Consider the following 21,794-nt stretch of genomic DNA (forward strand, 5'->3'; position numbering starts at 1 on the left):
TCTGATTTTATTTTTCTAACTAAACAATTGAATCTAATGATTGATGCAATGTTCAAAGCCACCACTATGACTGAAGCAGTCCAAGTAGGTGTAAAATTTACTAATCAAATTGTTATTGGATTACATTTTTCTAATGGATCCAAATAATACTTAAAATATTTTAAATTGGAATGCTTGTTCCCTGAATGGTAAAGAGGACTAGCTGTTTAATTTTCGTACAGCTAATAACGTACATATAGCAGTTATTACTGAAACCTATTTGAAACCTGGATCCAAACTCAGAAGAGATCCTATTTTTTTTGTTTATCGTAGTGATCGACTTGATGGGGCTTATGAGGGAGTTGCAATCATCATTCTTAGGCGTATAAAACATCAATTGTTTTCGTCATTTGAAATTATAGTTTTTGAAACTTTAGGTGTTTCAGTTGAAAACCAGCTTGGTAAATATACTTTCATAGCTGCCTACTTGCCCTTTCAATGCTCTGGACAGAAAGTTAATTTGCTCCAAACTGACTTGCAAAAACTGACTCGCAATTAGTCAAAATGTTTTGTCATTGGTGACTTTAATGCCAAACATCGGTCATGGAATAATTCACAAAGTAATTCCAACGGCAGAATTTTATTTGATGAGTGTTCTTCAGGATATTTCTCAATTCAATACTCTTTACATGTTTACATGTTTCATACATGTTTTCCTCTTCTAGAAATCCATCTACGATTGATTTGGTCTCAACCGACTCTACTCAACTTTGTAGCCAATTAGTTACTCATGCTGATTTTGATTCTGATCATGTCCCTGTTACATTTCAAATATCCCATGAAGCGATTCTCAATCCTATCAGCTCCACTTTCAATTATTTTCGAGCCGACTGGAGTATATATGAAACATATATTGACTCTTATCTTGATGTTAATATTTCTTCACAAACAAAACTTGATATTGACAATGCTCTTGAAATTTTAACAAATTCCATTGTTGAAGCCAGGAGCATTGCCATTCCAAATTTTGAATCCGTGATTATAGACGATGATTTTGAACTCTTGATCAGTCTTAAAAACGTGAGGAGAAGGCAATTGCAACGCACTTGCGATCCTGCTATTTTTATTTTATTTTTATTTTTATTTATTTGTTGTGTTCGTTTTCTTTTGTGACAGGAAAAACCAGCAGAGCTGATTAAAAAACCTGTATCTTTTTAAACAACATCACAACAATATACATACATTCAACGGACAATCTTATGCCTAATTGAACAATGATCCCTAATCTAATTATTCTAAACCCTAATCCTATCCATCCTGCTCTTAAACATGGAGCTATTACAAGTAAAGTCGAAACAATCGGAGAATCTATTGAATGAGACACACATTTTACGTATAGGGTCACTTTTACCATAGTTTGTACGTCGGAATGGAAGAGCAAAGAAGGATGACGAGCGAAGTATACGAGTTGGAGCTGAGAAATGGAAGTCACTAAGTATACTAGGTGAATCAATTTCACCTAGAATAATTTTAGCCGCAAACAAGGCCTCAGCTTTTAAGCGACGTGCCGAAAGTGTTTCGAGGTTGAGCAATAAGCATCGGTTTTCATAGGGAGGCAGAACAATTGGATCATTCCATGGAAGATGGGATAGGGCACGGCGAATGAAGCGACGTTGAACAGATTCCAAACGTAAATTCCATGTAACATAACTAGGCGACCACACAACAGAAGAAAACTCAAGAATTGAACGAACTAATGAACAATATAATGAACGAAAACAATATGGATCACGAAACGACTGACATACTTTTGAAATGAACCCGAGCTGGCGGTTAGCTTTACAAATAGTTGAAGTCATGTGCTCAACAAAATTCAACTTGGTGTCCAGTATAACTCCCAAATCGATGATTGACGTCACACGCATCAGAGAAACTCCATTTACTCTGTAGACAGCATTAACATTGTTCAATTTGCGGGAAAATGTTATGACCTGACATTTATCAACACTTAATGACATTTTGTTTCTGCTACACCAATCCTCAAAAAGCGTAAGAAACTGTTCAAGCGCTTGCGCGTCATCGGGAGAACGGACAGCGTTGAATATCTTTAAATCATCCGCGTATAATGACCGGCAGGTGTGAGGTATTTTCCTTGTGACGTCGTTGAAAAACAACGAGAACAGTGTGGGGCCAAGGTTACTGCCTTGTGGCACACCCGATGTAGCGGCAAAGGGGGATGAGCAGCAGGAGCCAATTTTTACTTGCAGCGCCCTATCTCGTAAGTAAGAATCGAACCAGTCTAATAGTATGCCACCTATGCCGAGTTTTCTTAGCATTGCTATAAGAATATCGTGGTTGAGACAATCGAAAGCAGCTTTGAGGTCCGTGTACACAGCGTCAACCTGTGTACCTTGATCCATTTTGCGGAGTACAAATGAAGTGAACTCGACCAAATTTGATGTGACGGATCGACGTGGAAAAAAGCCATGTTGTTTTGTGCTAATGTAGCTTTTGAAATTGTGTAGCAAGGATTCATTTACAATCAATTCAAGCAGCTTCGAAGAAGAACATAACGAAGTTATTCCACGATAGTTGATCATGTCTTGGCGATCCCCTTTCTTAAAAACTGGAAACATAAATGACGATTTCCACTGAGCAGGAAAAACTCCTGAGGATATAGACAGGTTGAAGATATGATGGAGCGGAACTGACAATTGCTGGATACATTTTTTCAGGATGCAAGTTGGTATACCATCTGGGCCAGGAGAGGAACTAGGTTTTAATTGTTTGGAAGCTTTAATAATGTCCTCTGCGTTTATGTGCAAATTGTTTAAGCACGAAATGTCGGCAGGAACATCACTGGTTGCAGTATTAATGTCACATTCAGACAGACAATCAGCAGTAAACACACTAGAAAAACGTTTAGCAAACAAGTTGCATTTTTCTTTTGCGCTGGATGCTTCTTGGGTGTTATAGTGCATAGACACTGGTAGTCCGCTATCCTTTCGTTTGCTGTTGACGAAACTCCAGAAACTTTTTGGGTTACGTCGGAGGTTCTCTTCCGAACGCCGGATGTATTTTTGGTATTGGCGGTTGTTTTCTTTTCTGTAAACGTCGCTTACGAAATGAAACCGTTTACGCGTCACGTAGCACCTATTTTTACGAAGCTCCCTTAAAGCAGCGTTCCTTCGAGATTTTAAATGGAGCAGTTTTGGAGTAATCCACGGAAGAGAAGGCTTGGGCTTACATTTTGGAATAGTTGCTTGCAGAACGTCTATTATCTTAGTTGTGTAGCGTTGAACGGCATCATTCACACTTGAAGAACTAAGAATCTCTGACCAATCTATATCTCCTAGACTAACAGCTAACAGTTCATAATCAACTTTGTTGAAATTCAGAGCAGTGGGATCGAAAGGGTCAGGAGAAGCCTTAATACACACCGAATCAAAAGTTATTTCCAAAGACGGATGGTGCTTGTCTTCACCAAGAAGAGGGTATAATGCGCGATGCACAGAGGCTACGTCCTTAGCTTTATCACTCATAAAAATTAGGTCTAAAATCCTACAGTTACTATTACGATGCTCATTCATTTGGTATAAGTTCAAAGAGTCAAAACTGTCTATTAGATGGTTGGCGTAGGAAGGTACAGAGTTATTGGACTCGATTGGAAAAGCTAAAAGAGAATCTGCATCAACTTTGTCGTAACGCCAATCAATGCACGAGAGATTATAGTCACCACATATGACCAATAGATCGCGTTCCTTGAGAGAGGAATATATCTGCTCAATCGATGTTATATGAGCATTTAAGATGCTCAAATCATGTTTCAAATCCGGAGGCAGATAAAAGCAACATAAATATAAAGAGCATTCAGGTAGCGTTATTTTGACCCACAATTGTTCAATATGAACGTAGTCGTTTGACATCATACGAGTTGAGTTAAACTGCTGTTTTACAGCAATAAGTACTCCACCACCGAGTTGCTTTGAGCTATTGCTTGTCGATCGATCACTTCGGTACACTGTATATTCCGGGCCAAACAATTGTCGATCAGAGATGACGTCATTTAACCAAGTCTCAGTTAACAATATGACGTCATATGATGAGGAGGTACTAGCAACTAGAAAGGAGTCTAATTTGGTCCGAAGACCTCTAACATTTTGATAAAACACACTGAGTCCTTTGACTCCTAAAGAAGACCTTAAACTAGCGTTTGAAATGGATGAATTGTTTGCGTTCTGGAAATTAACGGGGAGCTCATTTGATAACGTTTTGGGAGTTGGCGAGCAGATGGGAACAATTCCGGCCTCTGTATTGCTATTCTGGTGATAGGAGTGCGAGGGACGCTGGTTGATGGGTATGGCGCTGATAACCGATTGACAGGAGGGCGTTGGTATAAAAAAGGCTTGATAACTATTCCTTCTGGCCAAAATTTGTCCGATCTAATAGTAGGAACTATATCCTCAGGCACGCTTAACTTAAAGGAAATAAATGTGAGAGGTGGTCCATTTGAACGGTTTTCACTGACTAGTTTCTGACATATCACTTGATCTATGCGACAATTTGCTTTCATGGATACATAGTCGGAAATATTTTGAGCTGTTTCATGTGGTTGGAAAGGCGAGACATAGAACCATTTCCTGGGATCTTCACGGTTAGCAATCGATAATGTAGGTGACACTGGGCCATTCTGTCTACTGATAACGGCAGTGTTGCGTAGCTGATTAACTCTTGTTGGAAGCGGATGAGACTGATGTGATTGGGCGGGTCCATCAGCAATGTTGACCATGGTTGGAGAAAACATCGTGGCTGGAACGGTATGATTAGAGGCAACTGTAGTATTACCTGAGCTTGTTGAGATGGTTGTGGTGTTATCACGACGGATATATTCCAAACTGCTCCGGCGAGACACAGCGTTTGGTGAGGTTTGTGTACCAACAGAGTGCATCCTTGCAGCGTTAGAGCAACTGTCATGAATAAGCGGATAAAAGCGAGCTTGATGAGATGGAGCGTAGGTCACCAGGCTAGTGACGGCAGGTGGGCGAGCAAAATCGTTTTGAGTTGTGCTAACAAAGGCGGCTGGGGTGGCTTGACTGGCGATGAAGGCATGATTGGTATTTACGGCATGATTTGAGATAATGGCTTGGTTGGTAAAGGTGGCTTGATAGGCGTTTATGGCTTGAGTGGTTTTGGTAGCTTGGGTGGCGATAGTGGGGGCACGTGTACAACTGGCATGGTAGGTGTTGGCAGGAGTATTGACGGTGGTGGCTTGATAATTTGTGGCGGCATTGACGGCGTTGGCAGGAGCACTGGCGGTGATGGCTGCATTATTATTGACGGTATTGGCAGATTCGTTGGCAGCAGCGGTTCCAACAACAGCGGGGAGTTCGTAACTAGCAGCAATAGCAACAGCACCAGGAGAAGGCATAGGCGGAGTGGCAGATGGCAAAACAGTTTCATTCGGCAAAATGGCGTTAGCTTGCGACGTGGATACGGTGACGATCTCAGCTGAGCATTGTTGGCTAGCTGTAAGAGGGAGAGCTACAGTATTTGAATTTTCACATGAACTATTTGGAACATCAACTCGCATTCTTTTTTCGGAATTTGGAGATAAATCCGAGCTGGATGTACGATCTCTCTTGTTGTTATCGTTCAACACAATTGAAGAATCGTCGGCATGCGGTTTATCCGTAGCATTTCTGTGTGTGTTCTCGGCGACCAAATCGTTGAAATCCCTCGAAAACTCGAACTGCATTTGATCAAGGGCGTTCTCAAAATTGGTTTTCACGACATCAACAATTGATGATTTGTCCAAAAACGACATCCTGGGTACGCTTACATGAGTGTGTTCGTTCCCAAGTGAACGACACAAAGAACGGGTGGCATCGATTTGGGCATACACTAGTCGTGTGAGCGAATTGATGCGATGCAAAACGAGATCAAGTATAGAACTATGCACTTGCTGGTCGACTCGATTCTCTATACTACGACAGACGGTACAAAACCAGAACACTCCGGGCAAATCACGAATTGCTTTTAGTTGGCTTCCATTGAGATTGGCGCATTTCGCATGGAATGATTTACGGCAATTTCGACATTCGATTTTATTGCTTCTGGTCGATCCTCCAAAACAGGGAGCACCATCACACTTCTTCGTCATTGTTGACAAACAACTAATGCGTTTCAACTGGTTTCACGATCAGTGAGAAGGCACTACAGAATGGCGGTTGGCCACTAACAGCTTCTACACAACGAAGCCGTTGGCAAGATTTATTTCGGCGTTATATGCCCTGCAGAGTCACAAAATCCACAAATAACACAGTAATGTTGATTATCAACGTAGAGAGATGCACTTTTGATGCTTTAACGAATTATTAAAAGCGAATTTCTGGGCTAATATTGATATTGAACTTGAAGCGAAAAAACAATCGGCTAAAAACTTCGACAACTTTCGACCTATGAAAATTATATAGCAAGGTGTGCGGAAAAAAATCAAGAAACGTTTTTCACAATTAAGAAACAAAAATTTTAAAAATAAAATTTCTCAATTAGACCCTGGCTCTAAGCCCTTTTGGAAATTATCTAAAATTTCGAAAAAAAAACCTCAGAATTCAATACCAGCATTGAAAGAGGAACACAAATTATTACTAACTAATTGCGAAAAAGCTCAAAAACTTGCTATGCAGTTTGAAAGCGCGCACGATTTAGGTCTTACTAGTCCAATAGAAAATCAAGTTACTCCGGACTTCGAACTATTTTCTCAATCAAGAGAACGTTTTCGAAAATTCCTGGAAGACTGATTTGGAAGAAGTGAGAACTATTATTAAAAAAAATCAAAAAATATGAAAGCTCCTGGCGATGATGGAATTTTCTACATCCTCATCAAGAAACTTCCAGAAAGTAGCTTATCATTCTTAGTTGATATATTTAACAAATGTTTTCAGTTGGCATATTTTCCTGACAAATGGAAAAATGCTAAGGTTGTTCCAATTTTAAAACCAGACAAAAATGCATGCAGAATCGTCCAGTCAGTTTGCTTTCCTTCATCAGTAAACTTTTTGAAAAGGTCATTTTGAACAGAATGATGGTCCACATCAACGAAAATTCAATTTTTGCCAATGAACAGTTTGGATTTCGCCATGGACATTCGACCACTCATCAACATTTACGTGTAACAAATTTGATCCGTTCCAACAAATCTGAAGGCTATTCTACTGGTCTTGCTATCTTAGACATAGAAAAAGCATTCGACAGTGTTTGGCATGATCGTAGAATTAAAGTTTTTTTTATTTTCCAACACACATTGTGAGAATAATTCAAACTAATCTGACAAATCGTACACTTCAGGTTAATTATCAGAACTCCAGGTCTGAAAGACTTCCTGTAAGAGCTGGTGATCCTCAAGGCAGCATTTTGGGACCAGTATTATACAATATTTTCACATCTGACTTACCTGAGTTACCTCAGGGATGTCAAAAATCTTTGCTTGCGGATGACACAGGCCTATCCGCCAAAGGACGATGCCTGTGTGTCATTTGTAGTCGATTGCAAAAAAGTTTGAATATTTGTTCTTCATACTTGCAAAAATGGGAGATTTCTCCTAATGCTTCAAAAACTCAACTAATAATATTCCCACATAAACCAAAAGCTCTTTATTTGAAACCTTCAAGTAGACATGTTGTCACGATGAGAGGGGTTCCAATAAATTGGTCAGATGAAGTTAAGTATCTAGGGCTCATGCTAGATAAGAATTTAACTTTCAAAAATCACATTGAGGGCATTCAAGCCAAATGTAATATGTATGTAAAATGTCTCTATCCCCTTATTAAGGTTAAGTAGCCCGTCATTCATTTAGCAGCAATGATGACGTTGTTGCTAGCAATTTCAAAGTGATAAAATTCAGTCTTGATAGTTTATTTTGGTTTAAAAAAGTATCACTGTACGCGATAACATGCATAAAGTATGCTGATACTTTTTCAGCTGTGTCAGTGCAAAACCAACAGGTTTTCTTTGATTCGAAATCGTGAGAGAATTAGCAATAATCATCAACGACGCGTACAAATTTCAATGACGGCCTACTTCGCCTTAATAGAAAATCAAAACTTTGTCTTAAGAACAAGCTTTTGATATTCAAACAAATTTTCAGGCCAGCCATGTTGTATGTTGTACCAATATGGACCAGGAATAACAGGAAGAAAGCTCTGCAGAGAATTCAAAATAATTTTCAGGCAAAAATCGTTACAATCTTCTTTTGCCACGATTAATGCGTTATATGTTTAGGTTAAGTTAGGTTAAGTAAATTCAAAGCGTTTTTTTTCTCTTATAAGCAGGTGAAATCAACTCACCTGTAAAAAATCTGAACTGCTACGGCAAATGAAATGTAATCTGTTGTCAACAAAATGTTAATAAAATCATAAATTTGTCTTACCACATTAGGATGATAGTGTTGTCTAATAACACAGAACACGTAGATATAAGAAATGAATGAAATGTTTGGAATGATACTAATAAAGAAATAAAAAACAACGGTACAATCGAAAATATATAGATCAGTCTTATTCCCAAACGAAATGCCCATTTTCGTTCAGTGTAATTCATTCAATAAAAATCAGCTACGATGTGCACTGGTCGCAAACAGCCACCAGCAGCGTGATAAACCGAACCGTTCAGACTTTTACTGGGTCTGTGCTCCCGTTACTTTCAGCGTTTGCCGCTACGAACTCGGTCAAGGCAACACCCGGCAAACCCAAGGAAACCGCCGGCGCACACTGAGATGTTCAGTGGCCAGAAACAGTTATGTCCCAAAAGAGTGCAGCCGGTGGCTTTGTCCACCGAAATAGAGCGGTCCCGTTGTGCGGCGGCCCGCAAGGAATCTACCGCTAGGCGGCGCACGATGCGGAAGCTTGGACGATCACGGAACAAGCAGCACGAGGAAAAAAACATCAAAAAATTTGCATACAAACTTTGAATTAAGTAGCAGGCGCTCAGACACCGGTGGAGGTTCGATGTTATTGCTTCGAATAACGAGCAAAAGACGTTGGTGCGACGCACACATGCGCAGAACAGAAAGTATGAATGAACACGTCTGGAGATGAATTTTACGGGAACTCTACACTGAGCCGAAAACGCTTTTTAACCATTCGGAAATCACCAGTAAATAATGTATCGAGGCCAGCCAGATATTTTGCAATTTTTTTAAATTGTGCATAATTCAGTGCAGGAAAGTAGTCCGTTTTATGCCAGATTGGAGTGATGAAAAACAGCCTATTACGATGAGAAATTTCGGATTGTACTTATGGCCGTCGAAATGAAAAGTAAGCACGGTTTTAATTTTCTTGGGAAAGTTTATTCAGATATTCAATTAATTACATTTAAACTTGCTTTTTATACAAACCGTATTGTGATTTTTTTTTTCAATTTTTTCATTTGGAAATTGCAAAATTCAACCTGTAAAATAAATTCGCTTCGATTTTAACATATAAACTTGTGTATATCTGTGTGGGTTTCGACATTTTTGTTTTGCTTTTTACAGTCGTTCTTAGTCATTTAAATCCACTAGGTAATCGTGTTTTCGTTAAATTTTTACGTTTTTTATTTTCAAAATACAGGAAAATAGCCCAAAAACTAGAAATAAACTACTGATGATGACATTTTTTATTTTTTTTTTTCAATATTTTTCAAGTTTTTGAATTTTCTAATAGTTCATCTTACAAAAGCTACAGCACAGGGTTACCGGTCGGTTTCTTTTAGTACTGGTAATTGTTCTTCAACTTCTGTCAGCCTTGGGAGTAGACTACCGTGAATAGTCGCCGGATCCTACGTGGATTAATATGTGAATAATTTTCAGAAAATTGCCGAACTGCCTATTTACTGTTCCTAGAGTAACAAACACACAGTGGGTTGACACATACGGCAGCGACGACGACGACGACGACGACGAGCACTCTGCTTCCATGCACACATAAATTATTATATACATAATGTCCTAACGTGTGTTTGTAATAATAGTATCAATGGTATAAATAAACACTATAAAAATTATACCTCTTCTTGCTACACACAGGAGGTGGAACCGAGTGGGTTTGATTGCATTTTTTCTTCGATTTTGTATTTTTTTTTGCTAAACAATAGTTTTAATACTTTTTCCGACAACTATATTCAACTATTAAATATGGATTCTTGTGTAGGTATTTACTGATTACGGTGTGCCAAAGCGAGAAATGAAAAGGAGATACTTGATTTTGTAAATAATTTTCTCGTTTGGGGCCAGGATTATTGAACTGGTGGACATAACCTTGATGTTTCGCATTATTCCAGGGGAAAAACTGCTACCTTTTATTATAACTGACACATTTAGGTCTTTCCGACAAATTTGCAAGTGTGATTTGTTATTTAAATGTTTGTGAGGAGGATAGAATCGAAAGACAATAACGGTTATCTTTGTTTTTGAACAAAAATACTGAAATCAATGTAAGGAATTTGTATGGTTTTTCGCTATAAGATCAATACTTTTTTAGGCAGATTATCCAGATGTATCTAAACTTTTTGAATAACGTTCTATTTCTGTGATAGATGTCCATTTCAAAAGTCTGTTTACAAAATCAAGTACGACCCGTTTCGAAATAAAATTCCAAGCATTTCGATTGATTTTTGATTTTCTGATAGTCGGTAGGAAGTGAAACTAACTGAGAAATAGTTACTGTTTTGTGTAATCCGTAAGTGTATTGGCATGCAAAAGGAAGGAACATTGTTTTTTATATTTCGCTACTAAAATAACTATTGAGCTGCGCTGTTCGAGTGCTGCGAGAGAACGAAGGTATTGATTTACTAGAGATAAAGATAGGAATAGTTCACTAGTGAGGGTGGGTGGAGCAACTTCCGGATTGTAAAATAATTTGCTAAATATAAGTATTGTAGGAACGAGTTTTTATTTTTGTGATTCTGCAAGTGTTTAGCGGTGTTTGTAATAGTAGTTTTCTTCAATTTACTAGAAATTAAGAAATAAACTGAACAATAGTGAATATGAACACGTTTGGGTTCAAAGTGTAGTATAATCACGCATTTTCAAAAGCATTATCTGAGATTCGTAGACAAATTCATTCGTGTTTATAGGCATATCGGAACATTAGAAGCCGAAATTCAAGTTTCCAAATTTGACCATTTTGTATGGAAAAATGATCAATGCGTACTTTACTCTATCCAGTACTGTACGTCACTCTTTGGCACTCTGCATCAAACCTTCACCCGAATTCGTCGCCGATCAAGGAGCTAATGACACAGGTGATCCACAATGTATGTCAGTGTCGTCTAATAACAAAATTAGCAATACTCGTTTAACCAATGTCAATGTGGAAGGCAAAGACCATGAAATGAAGATAGACTGTGGCTCTTCTGTTTCAGTAATTGGTAAAAGAAGATGTTTGTCTAAATTTGGCGTTCCGTTATGCAGCCCACAGACGCTCAGACGGTTTGACCAACATTGACTTCGCCCTCAAGTTAGTCAAACCGATTTATGTTAACTTTATCAAAAGTTCCTCTAGGGTTTCCATTAGGAGTTCCTTCAGAGACTTCCTTGACCCGATAAAAATGTTAAAGCTGGTTATCGTAAGATTAATAAATACAATTACAATTATAATTCTACCTGAAATATCTACATGAGTTTGGGGCCCAGATAGCCGTAGCGGTAAACGCAGCTATTCAGCAAGACCAAGCTGAGGGTCGTGAGTTCGAATCCCACCGGTCGAGGATCTTTTCGGGTTGGAAATTTTCTCGACTTCCCAGGGCATAAAGTATCATCGTACCTGCCACACGATATACGCATGCAAAAATGGTCATTGGCATAGTAAGCTCTCAGTTAATAATTGTGGAAGTGCTCATAAGAACACTAAGCTGAGAAGCAGGCTCTGTCCCAATGGGGACGTAACGCCAGAAAGAAGAAGAAGATCTACATGAGTTTATTTAATAATTCAATCACGAATTACTCTTGGGATTTCATCAGGAGTTCTTCAATAGATTTCATAGGAAGTTTCTGTATGGATTCCATCGGAAGTTCTTTCATGGATTTCATTAAAAAAAAACTTCTAATACTTCATTATAAAATCCTCCTGGGATTCCATCAGAAGTTCTATCAGGATTTTTTTTAAGGTTCCTTCATGAATCTCTCTAGGGTTATTCTGGAATCCATCAGGCAACTTATTATGAATTCTTCCAAAAAATTATTAAGGGATTCTTCCATAGGATTCTCTAGAGAATTCTTCAAGAGATTCGTCCAAGAACTCTTCAAGATAGTCCTCCCGGAATTCCAAAAGGGATTTCTCCCGGGATTAATCAAGGTATACCTCCCGCAATTCCTAAAGGAATCAATTCTCAAGGAATTTCTCCTGTAATTTCCCCAACGTTTCTCGAAGATTATCAGGCATTCCTCCAGGGATTTTATCAGAAATTTCTTGTAAAGATTTTTTACCGGAATTATTCAAGAGATTCCTTCCTGAATTTCTCAAAGGATTCCTAGCGGAATTCGTCAAGGGATACCTCTTGGATTTCCTTAAGGAATCGATCTCGGAAATCCTCCCCCGATTTTTTCAAGGAATTTCTCGCGGAATAACTCTAGGAATTCTTATGGGTTTTCAGGAAATCCTCCAGTGATTTTACCAGAAATTTCTAATAAGAGTTTCATCTGTCATTTGGGAATCCACCATCTAGTGACTCTATCCAAGATGAATTCCTTGATCCCATAACGAATTTCCTATGCGATTTGACCACAATTTTCCATAAAGATTCCACTAGTAATTTCTTACAAGGAAGAACCTTTGGAGGAAACACTGATGGAATTTATGAAAGAATTTATTGAAGATTCCCTAGAAGAATACGGGAGGATAACCTAGGGGAACCACTTTATAAATTGCAAGCGGGATCTCTAAAGGAATTCCTGCTGAAATTCCGTTTACAAAGTATTGATGAATTCGTTTACAGTATTTCTCATCGCATCTCTGAAGGCTTTCTGGTGGATTCCTTGGAGGAATTCTTGGTGAAATCCCTGGAGGAATTTGATGAATCCTTGGATAAATTGTGGGTAGTATCTGTTCAGAAATGCCTAAAGCTTCGTTGGAGGAATTCCTAAATAAATCTTTGGAGGATTTTTTGGTGGAATTCTTGAAGGAAGCATTGGATGAATCACTGGAAAAATCCCTTGGGAAGTTTTTGTACAGATCCCTGGAGAAATCTGTAGAAAAATCACTAGAAAGAATCGTTGAAGAAATTTTTGGTGGATTTTCTGAAGTAATTCCTTGTGTAATTTGAGAAGGAAACCTAGGAGCAAGCCCCCAAAAAAGTCCTGGTGAAATCCTTGGGAGAATTTCTGATGATTAATTTCTTGAGAAACCCCTTTAGAAGTATCTGAAACAATTCGTGATGTGATTCCTGGGTAACGCGTCATGGAATCCTTGGAACTAATTTCTAGCAGAATTCCTGAAGAAATCTTTGAAAAAAAAATGTTATAACAATCTCTGGATGAATTCTAGGAGGCAGCCTTGGGGTAAGCCCTGAAAAATTGCTGAAGAAATTACTTGAGGATTTTTTTGAACAGATGTTTAAAGGAATCAGCGGAGGAAATCCATCATAATTTCTAGAGGAACCTTTGAAGTAATCCTTGGAAAAATGCTACCTGAAGGTATGCCTAAAGAATTTTCTCCGGAGGAATTTCTGGTTGAATCTGTGGAAACGTTTCTAGAGGAATTATTACTAAATTGCGTGGTTGAATCCCAGGAAGAATTTTTGGTGGAATCCTTAGAAAATTCCTGGATTCCTGGAAAAACTTCAAAGTAGAATAACTAGAGGACTAAAAGATTTTGGATAGAATGTTCGAAAAAAAAGTGCCATACCCATTCTCATATCAATGACTGGTCAGAATATTCCCCGAAAGAGACCCCTCATAATTTCAGAGTTTTGCCGGAATACTTCGTACGAATTATAACTGGAATTCCTCTTAAATATTTATTTCTTCCGGTACTTAAATGTTGAAAGTTCTGCTCTTCCTTACTGCGATTATTGCAAGAAAATCGCTAAAAGGTTCTCCCTCACAGCCACAGCGTTTGAAAAATTAACAATCACATATTCACTAGAGTCTCGGCATGTCTAAAAACAAATTCCTGGTGAAATTTCTTGGGGACTCCTGATAAAATCCCAAAAAGGACTTCTGTTGTTTTCTCTGTAGAAATTCCTAATTTATTCCCTATAGAAACTCATGATAAAATACTTAGAAGAACTCCTGATGGAATCCATTGGGAACTACAGTTGAAAGATTCAGGGGAACTCCTGATGGAATTCCTACAGAAACTTTTAATAGAATCTCAGGAGGAATTCCAGGTGGAATGGTTAAAGAAACGCTAATGAAACCCCTGAAGGAACTCTTCTTGAAATCTCTAAAATAACTCCTGATGTAATTCCCAGAAGAGCTCCTGTGTTATCCTCTAGAAGAGCCTTCTGATGTAATCCCTGGAGTAGTTCCTGGCGGCATCCTTGAAGAAACTTCTGATGGTATCCGGAGGGACTCCTGATGGAACCCTTGTAGGAATTCGTAAAGATATTCTTGCAGAAACTCCAGATGAAATCATTGGAGGAACTCCTGATGAAATCACTCGAAGACTTCTAATGGAATCGCTATAGGAACTCCTTATGAAATTGATGGAGGAATTCCTGATAAGATTGCTGATGGAACTCCTGATAGAATTCCTAGAGAGATTCCTTATGTTTTCGGAAGAAATGTTAGGTGGAACCTTTGAAGGAACTCTTGATAGAATCCTTATTGGAATTCCTGATAGAATTTCCGGAGGAACTCCTGATGAAGGAAATATAAAGTTACCTTATGGATGGAGGAAATATAAAGTTACACCTTATGGAATTATTGAAGGGACTCCTGATGATATCTCTATATGAACACCTCATGTAATTTCTGGAGGAATTCCTGATAAGTTTCCCGATGGAACTCTTGATAGAATTTATAGAGGAGCTCCTTATGATATTGCTAGAGGCACTCCTGAAGGAATTCATGGAGGAATACCGGTTGCAAGGAACTCCTGATGGATTTCCTGTAAGAATCCTTAGAATTCCTAGAAGGAGTCCTGATGGAATTCCTCAAGGAATTCCTGATATATTCTCTGGAGGAACTCTTGATATAATCTTTGGAGGAATTCCAGGTGGAATCTCAGAAAGAACTCTGGAGGAACTCCTGACGCGATCCCCAGAAGAACTCTGATGGAAGCCCTAAAGGTATTCCTGATAGTATCTCTATAGGGACTCCAGATGGAATCCTTAGAAGAACTCCTGATGGAATCCTCGGAGGAATTTCTAAAGATATTCTTGAAAAAACTCCTGATCATTGGAGGGACTCCTAATGAATTCGCTGAAAGGATTCCTGATAAGTTTCCGGATAGAACTCCTGATAGAATCCCTAGAGGAACTGTTATTCCTAGCATAAATGTGGATGGAATTCCTTGAGGAGAAATATTGATGGAATTCTTGAGGAACTCCGGGTGAAATCAAAGAAGGAATTCTTGATGGAATTCCTGGAGGAACTCCTGATGAAATCCCCAGAAGAACTCTGATGGAATCCTTATAGGAATTCCTGATGAAATCCCTGGGGGAACTCCAGACAGAGTCCATGGAGGAATTTCAGATGGAATCTCTGAAATATCTCCTGATAGAATCCTTGGAGAAACTTCTGATGGAATCCCCAGATGAGATCCAGGTGCAATCCCTGAAAGAACTCCTGATCGAATCTCTGGACGGATTCCAGATGGAATCTCTGAAAGAATTCCTGCTGGAATTCCTAGACGATTCTCTAGAGTATTCCTGATGAAATCCCCAGAAGAACTCTTGATGGAATTCTAATTCTTACGGGAATTTCTTGTTAAATCATTGGACAAAACTTGATTTTTTCACAGGTTGAAGGTTGAAGGATCAAACTCTACTCTTCTCATTTCTTGGAGAAACATTTCTCTAGACATCCATTGAAAAATCACTGGAAGAAGTTCTGGGAGAATTGGTAGAAGAATCTCCAAGAGAATTTTTTGGAGAAATCTTTGTAGGAGCCCCTAAAAGTATTCTAGATCAAATGTTTGGAGAAATCACTAGGATTATTCATGAAGCTTTTCCTCCAAAAGTCTAAGACGAAATTCTTGAAGAACCTGTATAGTCTCTGATGGTTTCTCTGATTGCATCAGGAATCAACACAAGTATAATAAGGGAAAACTAGATTTTAGAGACTAGACGTAGAAACATTCAAGACCTTTCGATGAAAATAGACTTTATAGAGACCAAGCTCTTACAAAGAGACTTGCTACCAGCCTTGCCTTATGAAGGTTCAGTTCTTAAACCATTAAAAATGTATCTTGACCTCATAACGCTCTTAAAAGTACGCTTACACTTTTACGACCCAAACACGTGACATGTTCCGTTCAAATTTAACCGCCTGTCAATTATATTTCCCGTAAAATCCCGTCTCTAAAACCCGACCCTTTGCGGACCGTATAAAAAATCGAACTGACTTTCCACCTAAAAAGCAACGCAACACATAAAACTGCACCCTTTCACGGAACCGCATTTATACTCGCCTTGCACATCCCTTTCCTGTCCCATTATTCGAACAACCACGCTCACTTCTTGATCTCCAGAGCGGCCTCCGATTTGGATCCCTTGAGCTGCTGCTCGAGCCGTTGTTCGCAGAAGAGTGGCGGAGCGCCCGGCTGCAGTGCACTGGTAGGACTTGTCACTGCGCTTTGGCTTCCGGCGCCAAAACTGGAGCCCAGAATTGTGACGCCAAACGTCGTTATGATGCCACCGGTAGGCGTCGTAGGGGAGTAATCCGTGAGCAAACGACACGACGCCCCCCCGCCTCGGTCCCTCCGGATGGGGAACTTGTTTTTGGTACAGCTCAGATCCAGCTCCAGCGTGTTGAAGCGGGGCCGGGTTCTATATTTGGTATTCTGGCCTTGATATGCGGTCCCGGATGCCGACGACGATGACGGTGGATCGTCGTCGTCGGATCGACCGGCCGACGAATCTATGGTGATGCCGTCCGGTAGGTCCGTACCAGTCGAGTGACGGTTCAGGGCTTTTTCGTGCTGCGGGAGAAAGAACTAGAATTAGACTCCCCCGAGAAATGCTGTGGTAGACATTCGTTTAGCCGAGCTTCTACAACTGTGATTCCCAAAGTGGGCGAATTTGCCCCCTTGGGGGCGTTTTCCAGCCTCAAGGGGGTGAAAATTTATAAAGGCGACATCCACAAATTACGTAACGCTCTAGGGGGAGGGGGGGAGTAGGCTACAGCGTTACGGCTCATACAAAAATTTGAAATTTTCCATACAAAAAGCGTTATTATTACAGTGACTCAATTTCATTTTCGTACGGGGCACTGTTTCCATATCAAGTTGGTATAAATCTATTAAATGGTGCATGGATTTCGATATACTTTATCAATAGCGAAGGTCATAGGTGTCATCTATTGTTTGGCAATGACAAACTGTATTCACTTGCTTAAATCTTTGGAATAATGGAAAAGTATTGAGATTGTGTCTATAATTGACCCAATCCCATATTCGTACACCTTACAAAAAAGAAACATACAACATTCAAAACTCATGTTTGATGGACTAGATGATTGCTTAAGTTCTTCGTTGTGTTGTTCTGATGTAGTAGAGTACATTTGGAAAATTTATAAGCGGACATATTTGAAACTTAAGTAAATTTAAGAAAAATACCACTTGTCCCATGTGGTTTGCTAGAATATTCGGTAAGTTAAACAATAACTTACATATTATTCAACATCGCTTTCTCAAGAATGATTGCTGCGAATATTGCATAAGTTTCAAAAAATTATAATCAGTTTTAGAGTAGCTAGGAGTGGATATCGACAACTTATTCTTTTGGATCTTAGGTAATATAACATTTATAACAAATCCAAAACCAAAAATGGTGGTCAATTTCTCTAAGTTTTACTCCTAAATGGATAACCATAATCCATAGTTAATGTTCCTATCGAAACATTGCGTAATTATTATTTTTAATTTACATTTTACTACCAAACATGATTATAGAGATTTGTAGAATAAATATTATGGCCGTAACCGCAACATAAACGTTTTTTAAAATGATGAAAACGACTGAATATATTCTAGTAAAAAGTGTATCAATGCTCTCTGCTCATTCAAGTTATTTGTTTTTTTTTTTAATAAAATCAATAAATAGCAAAATAGGGTGCTATTTTGAATATAATTTGAATATTTATTCAAAGATAACTGTATATTGCAATAACATCAATTATGTTGAGGTATGTACAGCGTAGTTTAGGGTACTTTATTGTAAAACGAAGTTCGTGATACAAATTCTTTTTACAGACAATTTCAAAATTGACCTTTACCTGTTGTTTAGAATGAAAATTTGGTTTACATTGATTAAAAATATCATTTTAGAAGAGTTTTGAAACTATGGTACCACAATTTTCTGAACTCAAAAGAGATAAAAACTATTTATGATTTCTGTAAACTGTATACATTCCAACTAAATTTCTATCAGAGCCCACGAATATAATTAATAGATTGGATTCAATGACAAAAATAAACGTTACTGTTCGAATCATTGGATTTTATAGCAAAAATCATTGTAAAACTGGCATTTCTCATAATTTTACCTAAATTTCACATATGTCCGCTAATAAATTGTCCAAATGTACTTCACTACATCTAAACACCATAACAAAGCACTTCAGCAATCAAATAGAGCTTTTAAATTTAGTTTTGAATGTTGTACGTTCGAATTTTGGTAGGTGTACGAATATAGAATTGGGTGAATTTTAGACATAAATTCAATACTTTTACATTAATCCAAAGATGAATGTAAATGGAAACATTTTGTGATTCGCAAATAATAGATGACACCTATTACTTTCAATGTGGATAAAGAATTTTAAACTCAATACATCATTTAATAGTTTATTACTAACTTGATGTGAAAACAGTATCCTGTACGAATATGAAATTAAGCCACTGTAGGAGGGGGGAGGGGGTCAAAAATTTCCAATTTTAGCGTTACGTAATAAATGGACGCTGCCAAAACAGAATTTGGGGGGCGCCCATTTGAGCATTGACAGTCGAGTACAGGGTGTCCGTAAGTTATCCGCACCAAGATTGATTGAACCTCCTTTCAGTGATCTAAGCAGTCAGTGGGTGCGAAGTGAGGTCAGCTACAGGGGAGGTGAAAGTGACAGCTGGCGAGTTTGTTTTCATGTATCGTTTCTATAGAGCTTAGTGACATTTGAACACACGTAGACTAGCATACGCTCGTCATACACACTTTGTTTTTGTTTTCCTCAAAGAAACTTGCACACGCTTTGCAGACTCATCAAAATTCATATGGAAATACCCAATTTGAAAAATGTACACCCGGATTCTGGGTGTTTTTCGAGACAGAGTGCATATTGTTTTCCTCTAAGGTTCACAACTACCCCAGCAACACACATGTTATAATTGTGTATTATCAACTGGTATATAACCAAAACTAGTCATATATAAGTTGATAATACACAATTATAACATCTGTGTTACTCGGGTACATCTACACTAGGGCACGCATACCATTGGGCGTGATAACCACTATAGGAATGTTAGGGATTGTTTGTCACAGAAAACAAATCCTACCGGTAAGTGAAAATTTACTCCCGCATTTCTGAGTAACGTTTACCTTCTTCATGTGTTTTAGAGGATCTAAAATTAAAGTGTTTTATTCATTACAGTGAGGAAAAGCTACTAGGAAGCTACATTCTATGACTAGTGAAATTGAAGGCCGAACGAAACGAGACGGAGTGTGGCTGTGAAAAATATTTGGAGGTACGTCTTGAGTTAGCAGCTTCAAACCAAAACAAACTTGCCAGCTGTCACCTGGTATTTCAAAATGGCGAATTCAACATTCTGACACATTGAAGTACCTCCCTTCTAGATACCTTGATCCGAACAGCAAAATATGGGAAAGATGATCTCGTATTGAAAACAATAAAACATCAATGTCAATGTACCATCAGTGCACCAGATTCCGCTCATTTAAGGAAAGTTATGTGTGGAAATGTGTCAAACTGACTACCTAAGATCGGTTTCAGCGATCGTGGTATATTCTAAATATAGACAGTAAAATAGACCAAACCAAAATTTTGCATCTCCACCGGGGCGTTCTAAATTGTATTTTCGAACAGTTCCGGTCCAAATAAATAAACTGTAATACGGTTTCGTTTCATTCTGTGCAACATTTGGCACGGCAACCAGCGCGTTCGGAATATTGTGAACACTACAAGAGCAAATTTAAATTTGCTCTGTTTGGCGTCGTTTGTGTTGAAGATGTGATTCTGGTTTTGATTTCAGAATCGATGTTGTGGGCGGAAACGTATACTGCTTTGTATTTGCGGTTTTGTAAAAAAAAGTGTTAACTTTGCTGCCACAGTACATTTCTCGAATAACATATCATCTCGCCCTAAAAGCCATTGGTAGTAGACCTGTGGGCCGCCGCACCACGCCGCCGCCGCCGCCGATCATTTTTACGTCACGCCGACGCCGAATGAGGCATCGGCGGCGCTCCATACGCCGATCAGCACTTCGCCGCCGATTTTGTATTTTCACGCCGATAAATAATTCGGCTCGTAAAATTTGGTAATTTTATTTAAAAAAAAAAAAGCTTAACAAAATAATTCAATGTTGGTTACGGAATTCCTAAGAGATTCTTACAGAAATTCATCAAGGAATTAATCAATGAATTCCTCTAAGTATTTCTTTGGGAACTTCAGGAATTTAACTATCAACTCCATCTTGAAACCTTCCAGAGATTCTTCAGGGATGTATCCTGGAATACATACACGGATTTCTCCTTGAACTCCTTCAGAGTTTCCTTTACGAATTCCTTCAGATTTTACTTTAGCATTCTTATAAGACCAATTACTCTAAGAATGCTTACACAGATTCCATCAGCAAGCTTTCAACGAATCTCAAAAATATCCTCGATAAAAATCAATTGATTTTTTTCCAGGAGTTACTCCAAGACACTACTCAGGAATCTCTAAAGGAGGATTATCAAATATTTCTCAAATAATTGAAGCAAATATATGCCCAGGAATTATTGCCAAAGAAGTTTTTTCATTGTTTTCTCTCATATGCTTGTTTTAGGGAATCCTCCTAAATAATTTCACAGATATTTTTAAGATTCCTCTGGCGTTTCTTAGAGAACTGATTTGAAATTTCTTACTGAAGGAATTCTTCTAAATATTCTTTCATAAATTACTTCAGAAATTTACCCTACAATCTTTTCTTGAAAACAATAGTGTTATAACAAATAATGCAGGGATTTCTTCAAAAAGAAAAAAAAATGGAGGAATTCTTCTACAAACCCACAAAAAAGGACCCTTCCGGGATTTTATTGTATATTTCTGCACTAATTCCTCCAATTATTTGATTAAAAAGCACTTCAGAAATTCCGTTAGTAATAACTTCAAACGTTGTTATACGGATTTATCGAGAAATTATTACAAAGATGTCTTCAAGATTTCTGCCAGCAGTCTGGAATTTCTCAAAGGATTACATGGATATAGGATACCTACATTTCTCAATCGCATTTGTATGTAGGTAATCCATTGAGAATCACTCTGAACATTCTCAATCAAATCTCCTAGAGTTTCTCCAGTAATTTTCACACGGATTTTCTTCATCGACTTCTGCCGGAATACCACCGAAGATACTTCTTCGATTTTATCCATCAAATGTTCATTCAAAAATTGTTCTAGG

General features: G+C 38.3%; 1 protein-coding gene across 1 annotated transcript in view; it reads right to left on the bottom strand.

The window, feature by feature from the left end:
• Positions 1–16,427: 16,427 nt before the first annotated feature.
• Positions 16,428–21,794, bottom strand: part of LOC5572395 (rapamycin-insensitive companion of mTOR) — a 91,070-nt gene continuing 85,703 nt past the window's right edge. The window contains exon 9 of the mRNA XM_021838690.1: positions 16,428–17,099. Coding sequence (XP_021694382.1) covers positions 16,632–17,099 — 468 coding nt within the window. The 3' untranslated portion in view covers positions 16,428–16,631. The remainder of the gene's footprint in view (positions 17,100–21,794) is intronic.

This window comes from Aedes aegypti, chromosome 1 (assembly GCF_002204515.2).
Source record: "Aedes aegypti strain LVP_AGWG chromosome 1, AaegL5.0 Primary Assembly, whole genome shotgun sequence".
NCBI classification, from domain to species: domain Eukaryota; kingdom Metazoa; phylum Arthropoda; class Insecta; order Diptera; family Culicidae; genus Aedes; species Aedes aegypti.